The 18000-nt window shown below is 37.0% G+C and overlaps 1 protein-coding gene and 1 pseudogene across 1 annotated transcript in view; both read right to left on the bottom strand.

The window, feature by feature from the left end:
- The window catches only part of LOC100445724 (EF-hand calcium-binding domain-containing protein 3), a 544420-nt gene that overhangs the window by 438399 nt on the left and 88021 nt on the right, over positions 1 to 18000 (bottom strand). The window contains exons 25-26 of the mRNA XM_063718854.1: positions 16569 to 16640; positions 4007 to 4150 (exon numbers count right to left, since the gene is read on the bottom strand). Of these exons, the coding sequence (XP_063574924.1) occupies positions 4007 to 4150; positions 16569 to 16640 (216 nt within the window). The remainder of the gene's footprint in view (positions 1 to 4006; positions 4151 to 16568; positions 16641 to 18000) is intronic.
- LOC103889605 (nuclear factor erythroid 2-related factor 3-like) lies at positions 7261 to 15032 on the bottom strand (annotated as a pseudogene).

The following is an 18000-nucleotide window of genomic DNA, read 5'->3' as shown; positions in this document are numbered from 1 at the left end:
AGAAGAATCAAATAGACGCAATAAAAAATGATAAAGGGGATGTCACCACCGATCCCACAGAAATACAAACTACCATCAGAGAATACTACAAACACCTCTACGCAAATAAACTAGAAAATCTAGAAGAAATGGATAAATTCCTCGACACATACACCCTCCCAAGACTAAACCAGGAAGAAGTTGAATCTCTGAAAAGACCAATAACAGGCTCTGAAATTGTGGCACTAATCAATAGTTTACCAACCAAAAAGAGTCCAGGACCAGATGGATTCACAGCCGAATTCTACCAGAGGTACAAGGAGGAACTGGTACCATTCCTTCTGAAACTATTCCAATCAATAGAAAAAGAGGGAATCCTCCCTAACTCATTTTATGCGGCCAGCATCATCCTGATACCAAAGCCGGGCAGAGACACAACTAAAAAAGAGAATTTTAGACCAATATCCCTGATGAACATTGATGCAAAAATCCTCAATAAAATACTGGCAAACCAAATCCAGCAGCACATCAAAAAGCTTATCCACCATGATCAAGTGGGCTTCATCCCTGGGATGCAACGCTGGTTCAATATACGCAAATCAATAAATGTAATCCAGCATATAAACAGAACCAAAGACAAAAACCACATGATTATCTCAATAGATGCAGAAAAGGCCTTTGACAAAATTCAACAATGCTTCATGCTAAAAACTCTCAATAAATTAGGTATTGATGGGACGTATCTCAAAATAATAAGAGCTATCTATGACAAACCCACAGCCAATATCATACTGAATGGGAAAAACTGGAAGCATTCCCTTTGAAAACTGGCACAAGACAGGGATGCCCTCTCTCAACACTCCTATTCAACATAGTGTTGGAAGTTCTGGCCAGGGCAATTAGGCAGGAGAAGGAAATCAAGGGTATTCAATTAGGAAAAGAGGAAGTCAAATTGTCCCTGTTTGCAGATGACATGATTGTATATCTAGAAAACCCCATTGTCTCAGCCCAAAATCTCCTTAAGCTGATAAGCAACTTCAGCAAAGTCTCAGGATGCAAAATCAATGTGCAAAAATCACAAGCATTCTTATACACCAATAACAGAGAAACAGAGAGCCAAATCATGAGTGAACTCCCATTCCCAATTGTTTCAAAGAGAATAAAATACCTAGGAATCCAACTTACAAGGGATGTGAAGGACCTCTTCAAGGAGAACTACAAACCACTGCTCAAGGAAATAAAAGAGGATACAAACAAATGGAAGAACATTCCATGCTCATGGGTAGGAAGAATCAATATCGTGAAAATGGCCATACTGCCCAAGGTAATTTATAGATTCAATGCCATCCCCATCAAGCTACCAATGACTTTCTTCACAGAATTGGAAAAAACTACTTTAAAGTTCATATGGAACCAAAAAAGAGCCCGCATCGCCAAGTCAATCCTAAGCCAAAAGAACAAAGCTGGAGGCATCACACTACCTGACTTCAAATTATACTACAAGGCTACAGTAACCAAAACAGCATGGTACTGGTACCAAAACAGAGATATAGATCAATGGAACAGAACAGAGCCCCCTGAAATAATGCCACATACCTACAACTACCTGATCTTTGACAAACCTGAGAAAAAGAAGCAATGGGGAAAGGATTCCCTATTTAATAAATGGTGCTGGGAAAACTGGATAGCCATATGTAGAAAGCTGAAACTGGATCCCTTCCTTACACCTTATACAAAAATTAATTCAACATGGATTAAAGACTTAAATGTTAGTCCTAAAACCATAAAAACCCTAGAAGAAAACCTAGGCATTACCATTCAGGACATAGGCATGGGCAAGGACTTCATAACTAAAACACCAAAAGCAATGGCAACAAAAGCCAAAATTGACAAATGGGATCTAATTAAACTCAAGAGCTTCTGCACAGCAAAAGAAACTACCATCAGAGTGAACAGGCAACCTACAAAATGGGAGAAAATTTTCACAACCTACTCATCTGACAAAGGGCTAATATCCAAAATCTACAATGAACTCCAACAAATTTACAAGAAAAAAACAAACAACCCCATCAAAAAGTGGGCGAAGGACATGAGCAGACACTTCTCAAAAGAAGACACTTATGCAGCCAAAAAACAAAGGAAAAAATGCTCACCATCACTGGCCATCAGAGAAATGCAAATCAAAACCACAATGAGATACCATCTCACACCAGTTAGAATGGCAATCATTAAGAAGTCAGGAAACAACAGGTGCTGGAGAGGATGTGGAGAAATAGGAACAGTTTTACACTGTTGGTGGGACTGTAAACTAGTTCAACCATTGTGGAAGTCAGTGTGGCGATTCCTCGGGGAGCTCAAACTAGAAATACCATTTGACCCAGCCATCCCATTACTGGGTATATACCCAAAAGACTATAAATCATGCTCCTATAAAGACACATGCACAGGTATGTTTATTGCGGCATTATTCACAATAGCAAAGACTTGGAACCAACCCAAATGTCCAACAATGATAGACTGGATTAAGAAAATGTGGCACATATACACCATGGAATACTATGCAGCCATAAAAAATGATGAGTTCATGTCCTTTGTAGGGACATGGATGAAATTGGAAATCATCATTCTCAGTAAACTATCACAAGGACAAAAAACCAAATACCACATGTTCTCACTCATAGGTGGGAATTGAACAATGAGAACACATGGACACAGGAAGGGGAACATCACACTCTGGGGACTCTTATGGGGTGGGGGGAGGGGGGAGGGATAGCATTAGGAGATATACCTAATGCTAGATGACGAGTAAATGGGTGCAGCACACCAGCATGACACATGTATACATATGTAACTAACCTGCACATTGTGCACATGTACCCTAAAACTTAAAGTATAATAATAAAAAAAAGAAGTATTTCCTAATTAGCACATATAAATCTACCTCATTTTAAGAAAAATTGCTTAGCATTTCATCTAAGTAATGCATCTCAGTATGTTTTACCAACTTCTCACTGATGGTCATTAATTTCTTCCTGTACTTATGCCTCTAATACATAGATAGAAAGATAGAAATAAAGCAAGATAGACAGACATAGATAGATATAGATATAGATATATAAATATGTAAATATACATCTAAATATGTATATATATATACACACACACACACACACACACGGTTGTCTGAAGGAAGGGTGACTTCTAATGAGTAGAATTTTTACTGGGTCAAAGATTTTTATTTTTAATTTTGATGTATATTACCAAATCTTCCAAAGTGATTGTCATAATTTTTGCTTATAATAACAGTGCCTCAAGGTGTCTACTTTTCTTTAATTACATTCACAAAATAAACCTTTGCTAAGATTAAAAAAAAAAAAAGAAAATAGAATACCTTGTTAATCCTATTCATTTACAGACATTAAATAAATAATCCAAAGCCTTTCACAAAAAGAACTCTTGGCCCACATGGCTTCACCTATGAATTCTACTCAACATTCAAGGAAGAAAAAAGTCTCTTTTAAAAAACAAAAAAAAAATTCTCCCCAACTCATTTTAAGAACCATAATGGATAATATTCAGCTATACCTGTCATTAAAATAGTAAAATTATTTTTTATATTTATAAATATCTGCTGCCCTGAGCCACCACTATGTGCAACACCCCCTGGTATCCCTGGATATCACCATAATTTACCTTCCAAAAACCAAAAGGGCCTCCAGGACCCTGTTTTACTCTATGGATGGCATTCTGATTGACCACTGCCCATGTCAGTCAGTTCACAAAATAATCTCACCTCCTAGGTACCATCAGTGGACTCACACAGGGATAAGATGAGCTCTGACTTCCCCATTTGTTTGGCCCCATGAAGCTCAGGGTTGGCACACCTGTAGGGGCAGTACCAGTGTCCAGGAGTCATCCCACCTCAGCTTCCACAGGATACCCTCCATCCCTGCGTGTCCTATCCACAGACCTTCCACCACTCTGGTAGAGGATGGTCCTTATAAGATAGACGCATTGAACTACTAACCATGTTCAGGTACATGTCTTAACATTACAGTAAGCATAGCATTAGCTGTATGAAGGTCCTTGTCCATCAATAATGTCTTGAGGTCAGAGACATCAACTAGATCATTCTGGAGAATTTGGGTAGTAGCTAAGAGTATCTGTGTAGCTGCAAAAGGAGAGCAAAAGCAAATGTTTCAACAGCAGAAATAGAGCATATGTTTTTAGTTATCACTTAATAGCCTCAGGTTGCATAAGATACGAAGATCTGATTCTAGAATTTTACATGGAACTATTTGTATAGTTTTAAAAACCAGAGTGTATTATAATAGCTAACAGTCACAGGGCACTTGCTAAGTGCTAGACACTGTTTTAAGCAATCTCACTTTACCAAATTACAAATGTCCTTATAATAATCCCAAAACAGGCATTTTCATCCCTGATTTTTAGATGAAAACACTGAGGTTAGCAAGATTAAGTGATTTACTAAATAATACATTGGCAGCAAGTGGTAGGGACAGGATTTAAGTACAGACCCTATAGTTCCAAAGCCCATCCTCTTAACCACTGTGCCTTTCAAGTAGAAACATATAGGTAGTCAACCTTTATCCCTTGAGCCACATATTACTTCACATGTGGCCCTGAAATCATTGTGAAGCATTACTAATAAGCTTTAAATCAAAATTATCTTTCATTATTTAACTTAAAGTTATGTTACCTTAAAATGATTAAACTGATGAATAACCTATACATATAATTTTTTTCTAAGAAATTCACTGGATATTAATATTGTGAAAAATAATTACTTCAGCCCTTTGTTGACATGGGTAGCTTCTTCTTCCAGTTCTTAGTCAAACTGGCCCCAGTTGAGAATGTTGTATAAATAAAATAATTTATAGGTGAAACAGAAGGTATAGCTTGCTGGATGTAAGAGGACAAACCACGCTCCAATGTGATCCAACAATAATACTATCTTCCATTTATAAGGCAACTACCTTATATCTATCTATTTTGTTTCTAAACAAAATTTTTTTATCTGAAATATCTGAATGTAAATAGCCAACAAAATGTCCCCTCACCATTAACTATATTATTGTGCTTTTTCTCCAATGAGAACATTCTCTTACATAATAACAATATAATCATAAAAATTAGGAAATTATTACATTGATATAATGTAATAATGTCATCTAATTCTCACACCCATTCACATTCTGCTATTTGTCCTGGTAATACCATTTTTAGCAAAATGATACATATTTTGTGAATGCTATAAAGAAGGCACCAAGATTAACTTTTTAATAAATGAATATTCAATTGAAATAACGTCATTTATTTAAAAGGCCATCCTTTCCTTGCTCCATTGAAGTGGTACCTTTGTTGTAAAGGAGATGGGCATATTATGTGTAGATCTCTTTCTGGACTCTGTATTCTACTCTATTGGTTTTTGTATCAATACCACACTGTCTTAATTACGGTAACTTTGTTATGATAACATGATAAGCACTATGTTAGAGACTTAACATTTAATACCTGGCCAAATAATCAAAGACGATAAAGGTAAAATATGGATATTGGGAAGCATTCAAAGACTCAAAAATTATATCTCCCATGCTGTTTTACTTTGGAACCTAATGCAAAATGTGCTTCAGTAAAATAAACGAGTAAATCATGACAGGGATTCAGGAAACATGTGAGCCATAGAACACTACTAAAGAGAAATCCTGGGATGACAGCTGTTTAGCGGGTGTAGGGGAGAAACAATCCAAATCAGAGCATCTAAAGTACATAAAACTGTGTTTGAGTATTTTGAAAATGTTAATATTCAAACATGTTTTATTATGATTTCAAAAATCATACTCAATGTTTGACTAACATTTCAAACATGGCTGTGTCAGAAATGTTAAAAGTCCGAGAAGTGAAATTACCTATGCAACATCATACAACCGATCGTAGGAAAAAAAAAATCCAGGTACCTAAAATATGACTACAATGTTGTTTTTCATATACACACACCACCAATTTGCAACCCTTTTTTAAAGCTTTTAAACATTTTTTTTATTTCTAAACAATCTCAAATTCTCAGAAAAGTTGCGAGTACCATACAAAAATTTTTTGTCTGAAACATGGGAAAAAGTAATAGGTCTATTGGAAAACATGTAAGTTTTTTTAAAAGATAATTGTTAATTCCAGAAGAAAGGAGAGGGGAGAGATTGCACATGCAAAGAGACATGGAGGTAATGGGATGACTACTGACTCATCAATGAGCTAATTTGGATAGTCATAATACTACTAATTAAACACTGACTACTGATTTAACCAAAACCTGTGATATAATTACATTTTCACACACTTGAGTCTATAACTTTGTAATCTACCTAATATAGAGGCATGGTCTCAATTCTTACAACTTCTATAGAAGCATTATTAGCCTTATATCCTTTGGAGCATTAAGGTTCTCTTCTTTAAAAAAAGGAATTAACACTATGAAGATTGGATCCTAAAGAAGCTAGCACACAAAATGGACCCAACTATGCCATTTGAATGAAAAGGATTCCAATGCCTGGATATAAAAGCAAAATGTGTTTCAAATTCCACTGATATTCTAAAGAAGAAAAGGATAATAAAAAAAACTTACATTATTTTTCCAGTATCACCCAGACAGTAATTACTATGGTAACCTATGCCATATAACAAAGTTATTTGCCAATTGTGTTCTAATTCTGAGCCTACTCAATTTTTCAACATGTAATATATAGGAGGCATAAAATTCAATTTACAGCACTGTATTTTGGAAAAGGAAGTCTATCGATTTAATAAAAACGTGATATATTTACATTTTGCATCTCTTGACTTTGTAACTTTTTAATCAGTAGCTACTACAGGGAAATGCTCTTACTTAATTCTTACAACTATCATATGATATAGGCATTACTATCCTTATTTTGAAGAAAAGAAAACTGAGAATAAGAGAATATATCTAATTTTCCAGGGCCAGTAATTTCTATAGTAATCCACATTATATAATAAGGTTATTTATCCATTAAGTTCTTATGATAGTAAACTATACAACTTTTTAAAATGTGAAATATTTAAGGCAAAAAATTCAATTTGCATCACTGAACTCAGAGACTTTTGAGACCAAACCACTCATGTGGAAAACGAATCTAAAATCCAAAGAAGTGAAATTACCTAACAAAATCCAGGTACCTAAAATTTAACTACAATGTTATTTTCCACATATGCATCGCCAATTGGCAACCCTTTTAAAAAAATTCTTTAACTTTTTTTTATTTTTTTCTGTATAAAAGAGAAAAGTTTATTTTTAATACAAATACAAAATTTATTTCCATAGAAAGCAAAATTTACAAGTTAAATATAAAGATTAAAATAGTGTTTGAAAAGCTCACTATAGTGCTAACAAACTAAATGAAAATAAGGCTATTTTGCATTTGAAACTGAAATACCTCTTAAAATAATTTGATCCCCAGTGTTTGCTCTTTTTGAAGTTAACTGACTTACTCTTAAAAAGGATGGCTGCCAAGATGGAAAGTCTTACTGGGTTTTCATGTTCACCTATTCTTTGGACATAACTATGAATTTTGTATACAATGCATTTCATGAAAAGTTATGGCTCCCCCAGATTTCCCACAAGTGTGATCTTGAAGCCCTAAACATTTATCCATGTGAGCTTCAAAACAGAGCCTTAACAGTTATTCAAGTAGCAGTACTTAAAGATATAATTCTTGAAGCAGTTTCAATGGTTTCTGATCCAAATAATCAGTTTCTGAACATTACTACTTCACGTAATAGAGTCCATCTTCAGTTTCTTCTCACTTTCTCTTTCCCTTTTGGGTTTCCTTTTTGTGGCCTGAGGCCACCAGTTCTTTGGGTACTATCAACATACTTCCATCATGGGTACACTGAAGAGCATAGTGGTTTGGATTGACTGGCCTACCTTGGTCATCTCTTAATCTACTAAAAATATCATGATAAAGGTCATGCAGTTTCTGTTTCATTATGTTAATAGCTTTGATACATTGTGCTCGCTCTAAGAGTTTCCTTCTTTGCTTGCAAGTTACATACATCATCTTCTAGATTCAAAATTATGTCCAATTTGCGTTTACGATAGTTCTGCGCAGCAACTTTATTTTTCCCTCTTCGTCTGATATCACGGATAAGTGAGACTTGTAGGTCTGTCAGATAGTACCTACTTAACATGCTATTGAAAGAATCAACAGGCATGCCGACAATTTCATCTACAGAAAAAAGGGATATGCAAAGCTTTAGCACGCCGTTCATCACGGCTCAAGTTTCTGTGTCTTCAAGGTACCTACTCCTTATCTTCTGTGACTTCCCAGGCCACGAAAAAGGTTCAGAAGTAGATTCTGGTGCACTTGCTGCAAGTGGTAAGTGTGGTTATGAAATATGTGTTGAAATGTAAGATGCCCATGGAAACCAGAATCATTCTGATCCAAGTGACAAAGCTTACTGGGTTCTGGGTAGTAGCCACCTACAGCACCTTCTAAGTCATGATGGGAACTTAGATTCATGGTCAGTACAATAACCTATAGCACCTTCATCACACACAGAGTGAGAGGAATTAGACTTGATGACAGAGGTACTATTGTGACTTGAATCTAAAGAAAGGTCAGAATCAGAATCTGGTTATCAAAAAGCTGAGAAACATCGATTGGATCAAAGTCGTCTTCTGTGGCCAATGACATTAAGTTTATCTCATCAAATATATTTACGTCAAGGTCATACAGTAGGTCTTGGCTTGTTGGATTCCGCATAAGATTGTCAACCGGTGAAAGAAATCCTGTCAAATTAGTTCCAGGAAGGGTTTGCTCAGGATTGGTGGTATGAGAATTTAACTGCAGAAATGGTTCTTGTGACTGTGAAGTCCTTGCTATTGGATCTCTTCTAAATGTATAGTTGGGACAAAGCAAGATGGCCTCATGAAGATTCACATCCTGACTTATAGCCTGGCTGAAGTTTACGTGATAATGTGCTGAAGAATTCATGCCATCACTGATACTGCCTGGAAGAGGAATATCTCTCAATGAGATGCCCTCCGTGAATTTTCAGGCTGTGATGAAAGCAACAGGAATAAGTCTTCCAGAGAGAAATAAGTATCTGTCCCATTCAGATGTCTCTCATTTCTAGATTCAGTGGTCTTTTCTGCCTCCCAATCAGGTTCCTCTGCTATTTTGTTTTCATCATCATTATTCTGCTGAAGTGAGTTCTCCTTCTGGGCTGACACCCTTTCTTCATTTTCCTCACGCTGGGAACTATGATCCACAGCTTCGTGCTCTTTTCTTAGTACCTCGTTCTCCTCGCTCGCACATCCGCCAGCGTCCGGCACCTGAGCCGTCGGTTCCGCGGGTGCCTTCTCCTCTTCCCCGGCGTCCAAGGGGCCACTCTGAGCCGCTCGGGAGTCACCGCAGCCCCCCTGCACAGCCTGGCTGCCGCCGTCCACGCTGGCGCCGGCTCCTGCGGTGGACGAGGCGGCGGCGGCGCCGAGCAGCCCGTGGGCCTAGTCCGCGCTCCTGGCAGCCACGCTGTGCACCAGCCACGCATCCACCCGGGTGAGAGGGATGAAGGGGACCCCGAGCGCGCACCTCCCGGAGCAGCGGGCCCTCGGGCGGCGCGGCAGAGTCCAGCTCCCGGCCCTTGGGGTGCAACTGGCCCGCGCGCCCCCTCCCTCCCGAGGCCGAGAAGGGGCTGAGCGCGTAGACGGAGCTGGCCGGGCTGCCCAGGAACAGCAGCTCGTCCCGGAGCAGGGTGGGCGGCGGCAGTAGCAGGTAAAGGTCTAGGTCTACCCGGAACCCAGCCAAGCTCAGCAGGAGGGTGAGGTGCAGGAGGGTGAGGTGCAGGAGGCCGCCGCCGGCCGACCACCACCGCTTCAGGTACTTCACCGCCGCCACGCGCCCGGGAACGCCCCTGGCGGCGCCCGCGGGTCCCGGCGCCCCAGCCGCCGGGGTGACACTTCGTGCGGACCCCGCGCGCCGCCCGCACCTACCTGGAACCCAGAGAAGCGAAACACAATGGACCGGGGCGCGCGGCGGCCGTCGCGGTTTCCCAGGACCGGGCACAAAGGCGTTCCCTCGGCAGCCGGCACCGTGCCTGGCACGGCCGGGGATCGGGAGACGCGAAAGAGGAGCCCCCTGCGCGCCAAGCCCGTTCGCCCGGCCGCCCGCAGCCCGGCGCGGTGGCCAAGCTCCGCCCCGGGCCGCGGGCGCAGCCGACGGGAACACGCCCCCTCAACTTTTTTATTTTTAAACAATCTCAAACCCTCAGAAAAATTGCAAGTACAGTACAAAATTTTTTTATCTGAAATATCTTACTGTAAATAGCCAACAAAATGCCCCTTCACCATTAACTATATTATTGTGTATTTTCTCCAATGAGAACGTTCTCTTACATAATAACAATACAATCATAAAAATTAGGAAATTATTACATTGATACAATGTAATAATGTCATCTAATTCTCAAACCCATTCACATTCTGCTATTTGTCCTGGTAATATCATTTTAAGCAAAATGATACATATTTTGTGAATGCTATAAAGAAGGCACCAAGATTAACTTTTTAATAAATGAATATTCAATTGAAATAACATCATTTATTTAAAAGGCCATCCTTTCCTTGCTCCATTGCAGTGGTACCTTTATTGTAACTTTATAACTTTGTTACAAATCTTGATGTAAAGTAACGTGAGTTTTACAACTTTGTCTTCTTCAACTTTGCCCTGGCTATTTTGGCCCTTTGCATTTATTCTCATATTTAAAATCAGATTGTCAGTTTGTATAAAATTATGCTAGACTTTTGATTGGGATTGCATATAGCTCAAATTGGTGAGAACTAAAAGCATATTGAAACTACAAAACATAATATATCTCTCCATTTATTTAGGTTTTTCTTTAAATTTTGTCAAAATTGTTTTGTAGTTTTCTGTTTAAAAATTATAAACTTGTTTCACTAGTTACTCCTAAATATTTGCTTTTTTGTACCATTGCAAATCATATCTTTATTTTCATTTTATAATTGTTTGTGGCAAAATACAGAAATACAATTTTTGAACATAGAATTGTAATTTTAAATTGATCATGTGTCAAGCAGCTCTGATAAATTTGCTCATTAACTGAAATACAATAATATAATAACCAGTGTATAGATTCATATTTTTTCTACCTATTAATTATATTGTCAATGAGTAATGGAAATTCTATTTCTTCCCTTTTAATCCTTATCTTTCTTATTCTGTTTTGCCTGTGATACTGGCTAGGACTTCCAGTACACTGTTGAACAGAAGTGATGATAGTAGACATTCTTGTCTCATTCCTAATCTCTGTGAGCAAGAATTTAAAATTTTCCTTTAAACATGATTGTTGTAGGTTTCTGTAAGTACCCCTTAACATGAAAGGGTGTTGAATTTGATCAAATATGTTTTCTACATCTATTAAGATGATTTTTCTTCCTCCTTTATTTTGTAATATGAAGAATTACATTTTTATTTTTGTTAATACTAATATTGCACTCCTAAAAATAATTCAACTTGTGATATATCTTTCCTTTTTATATATCACTAGATTTCATTTGATCCTATTTTATTAAAGCTTTTCCCGTTTGTGGTCATGATGGGGACTGAATTATAATTTGGTGCCCATGTAAGGTTTTTACATGAAGATTACATAGGCCTCATAAAATAGGTTGGAAATGTTCTTCCTGCTTCTAAACTCTGAGTTTATATAAGAGTGATACTATATCCTTCTTAAATTTTAAAATAACTTACCAATGAAGCCATCTGAACCTGGAGTTACTCTTCAGATTTTCTAATTATTCTTCAGCTACTTTTGTTAAGTTGAGTTTTTCAAGGAATTCATTCTTTTCATTAAAATTTTCAAATGCATTGGTATAAAAGTATAAGATCCTCTTAGTATCTTTTTTATGTCTGTGTACTCTGTAGTGATGTCCCTTTTTTCATTCCTGATATTGGTAACGTTTCTTATATGTAGATCTCTTGGTAGTGAACTTTCTGTTTTTTCTTAAAATATTATTTCATTTTTAAAAGATACTTTAATATAGAATACAATGTTCACAGCCTTTTAAAAAAGTTTAGTATTCAATGTTATTCCATTGTCTCTGGCATTCATCAGAGATGGACCACAGCATTCTGAAAGACAGGTGCATTTCACCAGCAGTGTAACTCCTGAACAGTAATAACCAATAAACTATTGACTCATGAACTAAGCTAGGCTCCTTCAATGATAATTTTGTAAACATTTTTTGTAAAGAAAGCTACAAATATTTATTATTATTATTATTATCATCATCATTATTTAGAGATGGGATCTCGCTCTGTTACACAGGCTGGAGTGCGGCCCCGTGATCACAGCTCACTGTGGCCTTGAACTCCTGGGCTCAAGCAATCCTCCTGTCTTCCTGAGTAGCTGGGACTACAGTCATGTGCCATCACACCTGGCTTATTTTTAAAATTTTTGTAGGGACAGGGTCTTGCCATGTTGCCCAGGCTGGTCTCAAATTCCTGGCCTCAAACGATCCTCCCCCCATGGCCTCCCAAAGTGCTTATAGGCATAAGCCACCACACCCAGCCATCAGTATTTTTTTGCTCCTTAGAAAATAATGTATAACTTTTCACTGGTGGCTTTTAAGATTTTCTTTTTGTAGTTGGTTTTCAGCCATTTTACTCTCATGTTCTTAAATGTGGTTTTCTTTGTGTTTATCCTATGGCCCCACAAATGCTGACAGGCTTGGTTACTGCCCATTGCCCTTAAACAGTTGTGGTGATTGCTTATGTTGCTTAACTTTTACTAGATTTTATAGTTATTCTATAAAATACAAGCTACTTCATCATATACAGATAGAACCAGGTGAACCAGCTTTACGGGTAATTCTAGTTACCCTGCTCTGGTTAAAAATTACTGTTTAGGTTATTACTTTAAACAAAGTTATAGCAATCAAAAGTATGTGATATTGATATAAGGATAGAATAAATATAAAAGAAATAGAATTGAGAGTCCAGAAATAAACCCATACATCTATGATCAATTGATTTTCTCTAAGGGTACCAAAATCATTCAGTGGAGAAAGAACAATGTTTTCAAAAACTGATGTTAGGACAACTGAATATCTGGACCAAAAAAGATAAAAATGGACTGTCATCTCACACCACATACAAAAATTAACTCTAATTATTAAGGATTCAAATAAAAGAGCTAAAACTAGAAGAAAACTTTGGTGTAAACCTTCAGGAGTTCGGATTATCTTTATGACATCAAAAGAAGCAACAAAATAAAATATAAATTGAACTTTACCAAATTCAAAATCATTTATGCTTCAAAGGACATCAGAAAAGAAAAAAGACAACTAACAAAATGTGAAAAAATATTTGCAATTATCTACCTGATAAAGGTCTAATGTCCAGAATATATGAATAACTCTTACAACTCAACAATAAAAAGCCTGATTTTAAAATGGGCAAAGCATTTGAATATACATGTCTCCAGAAAATCATTGAGGAGAAAGTATGTATCCCAGAACAAGTTTTTAATGCAGACAAAAGTGCCCTATTCTGGAAAATAATGCCAAAAAGGACATTTATTAGTAGGGAAAAGAAGCAAGCACCAGGATTTAAGAAGGGTAAGCTAGCTCTAATCTTTTGTGCAAATGCAGTTAGGTTTAAAATCAGGACTGCCCTTATCCATAAAGCTGCTAACCCTCAAGCCTTGAAGGGAAAAGATAAACTCCTGCTGCCATCTTTAGATTGTATAACAAGAAGGTTTGGAAAACCAGAATTCTTTTTCTAGATTGGTTCCATCAATGCTTTGTCCCTGAAGCAAGGAAGAGACTGCCTTTTAAAGTTCTTTTGAGATTGGACAATGCCTCTGGCCACCCAAACTCTATGAATTCAATACCAAAGGCATTGAAGTGGTCTACTTGGCTCCAAATATATCAGCCTTTACATTAGGGGGTCATAACAACCTTTAAAGGCTCATTACACATGGTACTCTATGGAAAGAATTGTCAACACTGTGGAAGAAAACCTTGACAGAGAGAACATGAAAGGCTTCAGTAGGATGCCACATCAAGCCCCAAACAATAAACTCCTGCTGGAGAAAGCTGTGTCCAGATGTTGTGCATGACTGCACAGGACTTATAACAGAGCTAAACAAGGAGATCATGAAAGAGATTGTGGAAATGGCGAGAAAAAAAATGGTGAAGGGTGAAAAGTTTCAAGATATGACTATTGGGAGAAATTCAAGAGTTAATATACATCACACCAGAGGAATTAACTGAAGATGACCTGATAGGGATGAATGCTTCCAAACCAGTGCCAGATGATAAGGAAGAAGACATAGAAGAAGCAATGCAAGGAAACAAATTGACATTAGACAATCTGGTAGAAGAGTTCCAATTATTCATGACTGCTTTGACTTATTTTATGACATGGACCCTTCTATGATATGGACACTGAAACTAAAGCAAACAGTGAAAGACTGGTATCATAGAGAAACATTCTTAGAGAAATGAAAAGCCAATAATGTCAGATAAGAAATTATGATGTATTTCCATAAAGTTAAACCAAGTGTCCTTGCCTCTTCTGCCTCCTCTTCCACCGCCTCCACCTCTTCCATCTCTCCCACTCCTGAGATAGCAAACCAACTCCTCTTCCTACTCAACTTGAAGATGATGAGGATGAGATGATGATCCACTTACACTTAATGAAGAATCAACATATTCTGTCTTCCTTATGATTTTATTAACAATATTTTCTTTTCTCTAGCCGTGTTATTGTAAGAAACAGTATTATATAAATATGCCGTAAAGATATGTGTTAATCAATCATTTATGTTATTGATAAGGCTTCCACTCAACAGTAGACTATTAGTAATTAAGTTTCGGGGGAGTCTGAAATTATACATGAATTTTTGACAGTGTAGCCACTTGTTTTCCAGCCAGTCTCTTGAAGCAAAAGTATCCACTTACCCTTGGACTTTTGGAAATGTGGACTTTCTTTCATTTCATTAAGCAATCTTTTAAATCCAACTCCATATTATCTAGAAGGTGCCCCTAACTCCCACATTGTTCAAGAGTCAATTGTACTAATTCATGCTATAATATAAATGAACTTTGAAAACACATGCTATCAGCATGGATGTAGCTGGGGGCCATTATCCTAAGTGCATTAACACAGAAACAGAAAACCAAATACTGCATGCTCTCACTTGTAAGTGTGAGCTAAACATTGGGTACTCATGAACAGAAAGATGGCAACAATTGAAAGTGGGGACTACCAGAGGAGGGGAGGGGGAGAAGGGGAAAGGGTTGTAAAACTAACTATTGCATACTATCCTCAGTACCTGGGTGATGGGATCATTCATATCCCAAACTTTAGCATCACACAATATACCCAGGTAACAAGCCTGCACATGTACCCCCTGAATCTAAAATAAAAGTTGAAAAAAAGAGGAAGAAAGCATATGCTGTATAAAAGAAGACACAAAAAAATACAATATGATTACATTTATATGAAATGTTCAAAATAGGCAAATTCATACAGACAGAAAGTAGATTCATCGTTGTCAGTAGTTGGAGAGAGGTGGGAATGGAGAATAACTGCTAACAGGTACAGAGTTTCTTTCAGCGTCATGAAAATGTTTTGGAATTAGAAAGTGGTGATGCTTGCACAACTTTCTGAATATACTAAAAATCACTGAATGGTACACTTTAAAAGGGTGAAATTTATGGTATATGAATTATGTCTCAATTTTAAAAGCTACATCTGATTAAAAATACTATAAGGCATCCAATTTTAGAGATATTAAAATGTAAAAAATGTGATACAAAGACATTTGTTTCACCAAAGCATTTAGAAATACGCCATTGATAAGGGTATCTGCATCCATGAAGAGTTCTTTGGTAGGTGTTCTCTGCAGACTTGGGAGATAGGAAAATACGTTGGTGTTGAAATGGTCTCCCTAATTTCAAAAAGAATAAGACGAACCTCTGGGACAGAGGCCAAGCAAGTCTTTAAATAGCTGGGACAAAATGATGTGGTTAGGCAACATAGACAGTGTGGTATTAAGAATAATACAGGGATTGATACTGTGGGGATTTAGAAGGACTGATTAACTGAAGTTAGGATTTCTATAACTGAAATAGATGGGCAGTCCAGTTGTGTACATCTGAAAACTCCAGAGGCATGACTTAAGATGTCACAAAAACTGGTGGTCCCTCATCCAATTCCACACATGATTTAATTCATAGATCCAGAAGTCATTGAAGAAAAACCTAACTACCTTTGAGAAAGGACCTTGCACATATTAATCTTTTTAACCTTACCTTTTTTTCCCCCTCATTATATCTTTGCCCAATTTTCTTCACTTATTTTTATATTATTATATTATTTATACTATACATCATAAGTGGCTTGAAATCCTTTTTAAAATTAGAGAGACTAAAAATTAAAAACTTGAAATCCAGATAGTCATTTTTAAATGTCATTTTTAAATATTTATTTTCTAGCCATTCTCTTGAACAAGAAGTATTCACTTACCCTTGGACTTTTGGAAATGTGGACTTTCTTTCATTTTCATTAAGAAATCTTTTAAATCCACCTCCATATTATCTGGAAGGTCAAAGTAAAAAATGCTGACATTAAAAACCTGATACTGAATTGGCACATGAAATAAAGACCAATTTACAATAGTTAGCTAAAATTTCACTCTAGCTCACTTTTCTGTCTCAAATGATTGAAACTATTTCAACAGAACTTTTAACACTTTTTAAAACCACCCAGTGAATAGTTAATAATATTACTAGCAAACAATAGCTAACATTTTTGAGTTCCTTATATATATACTAGGCACCCTTTTATGGTGTTTTACATATATTAAATCATGTAATCTTCATAATAATTCTATAATTCATAATAATACTCTTCGCATGCCTATTTTTTTTTTTTTTTTTGAGATGAAGTCTCGCTCTGTTGCCCAGGCTGGAGTGCAGTGGCGCGATCTCTGCTCACTGCAAGCTCCGCCTCCCAGGTTCTGCATGCCTATTTTTGAAAGATGAAAGCAAATGGAAATTAAATAACTTGTCCAGGTCACAAAGTCAGGAAATGTTAGAGGTTGTATTTGAATTGATGCAGTCTAAGGCCAGAGGAGACAATGTTATTAGAATACACACATACATGCACATGTACGTGTACACACACACACACGCACACGCACACACACACACATACACAGTCACAAGTGAAGTAAGGTGCAATAATGTGACACAGCAGACAATCTAGGGCTATAATTATATTAAGGAGACTTTGAGTTTAAACAAAATGGCAGACTTGGGTAGCACAGAAACCATCCCACTACAAACCCCTAGAGATGCTCTATGACATATACCATTCCATGGATGTGTGACTGAGTCATATGAAGGAAATAACAAAAAGTTAACTGGGAACTGAGATCCAGAATGTTAAGCATTGAGTGCTAACACCAAAACTATCTTTAGGATAGAGACGAGACCCAGAAATGGCTAGGTGCTTGATTTAAATGCTCATACAGAGTCATAAAAAAAGATTTGAGCCCATAAAAATAAGAGTAGGAACTTAGATATCAAATAAAACTGAAATGCTTAAAGAGTTTCAATCCTGGTTTTTTAAAAAAGAAATTAAAATATTATATTTATTGACTCAAATAAACAAGGAGGCCTAAATCTTCCCAATTCTGAGACACAGTGGGAAAAAAAAAAAATCTCTTGTGAGAAATTGAAGGCCCAGCATGCATCTCATGTGGGTGTGAAGTCTAAATTTATACCACTCTGATGATGTGAGAAAACTGAGGTCAAAACATAAAAATTGATCTAGGTGAATAACAATCTGGGGAACCTGGCAAAATCAATAACTAAACTGTACTGGAGAGGTATTCTTAAACCTAGGACTCACAGGATTCCCAGACACAAATTGGTTAAAATAAGCCCAAAATAAA

The sequence above is a fragment of the Pongo abelii genome, chromosome 19 (genome assembly GCF_028885655.2).
Source record: "Pongo abelii isolate AG06213 chromosome 19, NHGRI_mPonAbe1-v2.0_pri, whole genome shotgun sequence".
In the NCBI taxonomy this organism is placed as follows: Eukaryota; Metazoa; Chordata; class Mammalia; order Primates; family Hominidae; genus Pongo; species Pongo abelii.
Note: the sequence above shows the minus strand (reverse complement) of the source record. Positions and strands in the feature narration are given on the sequence as shown.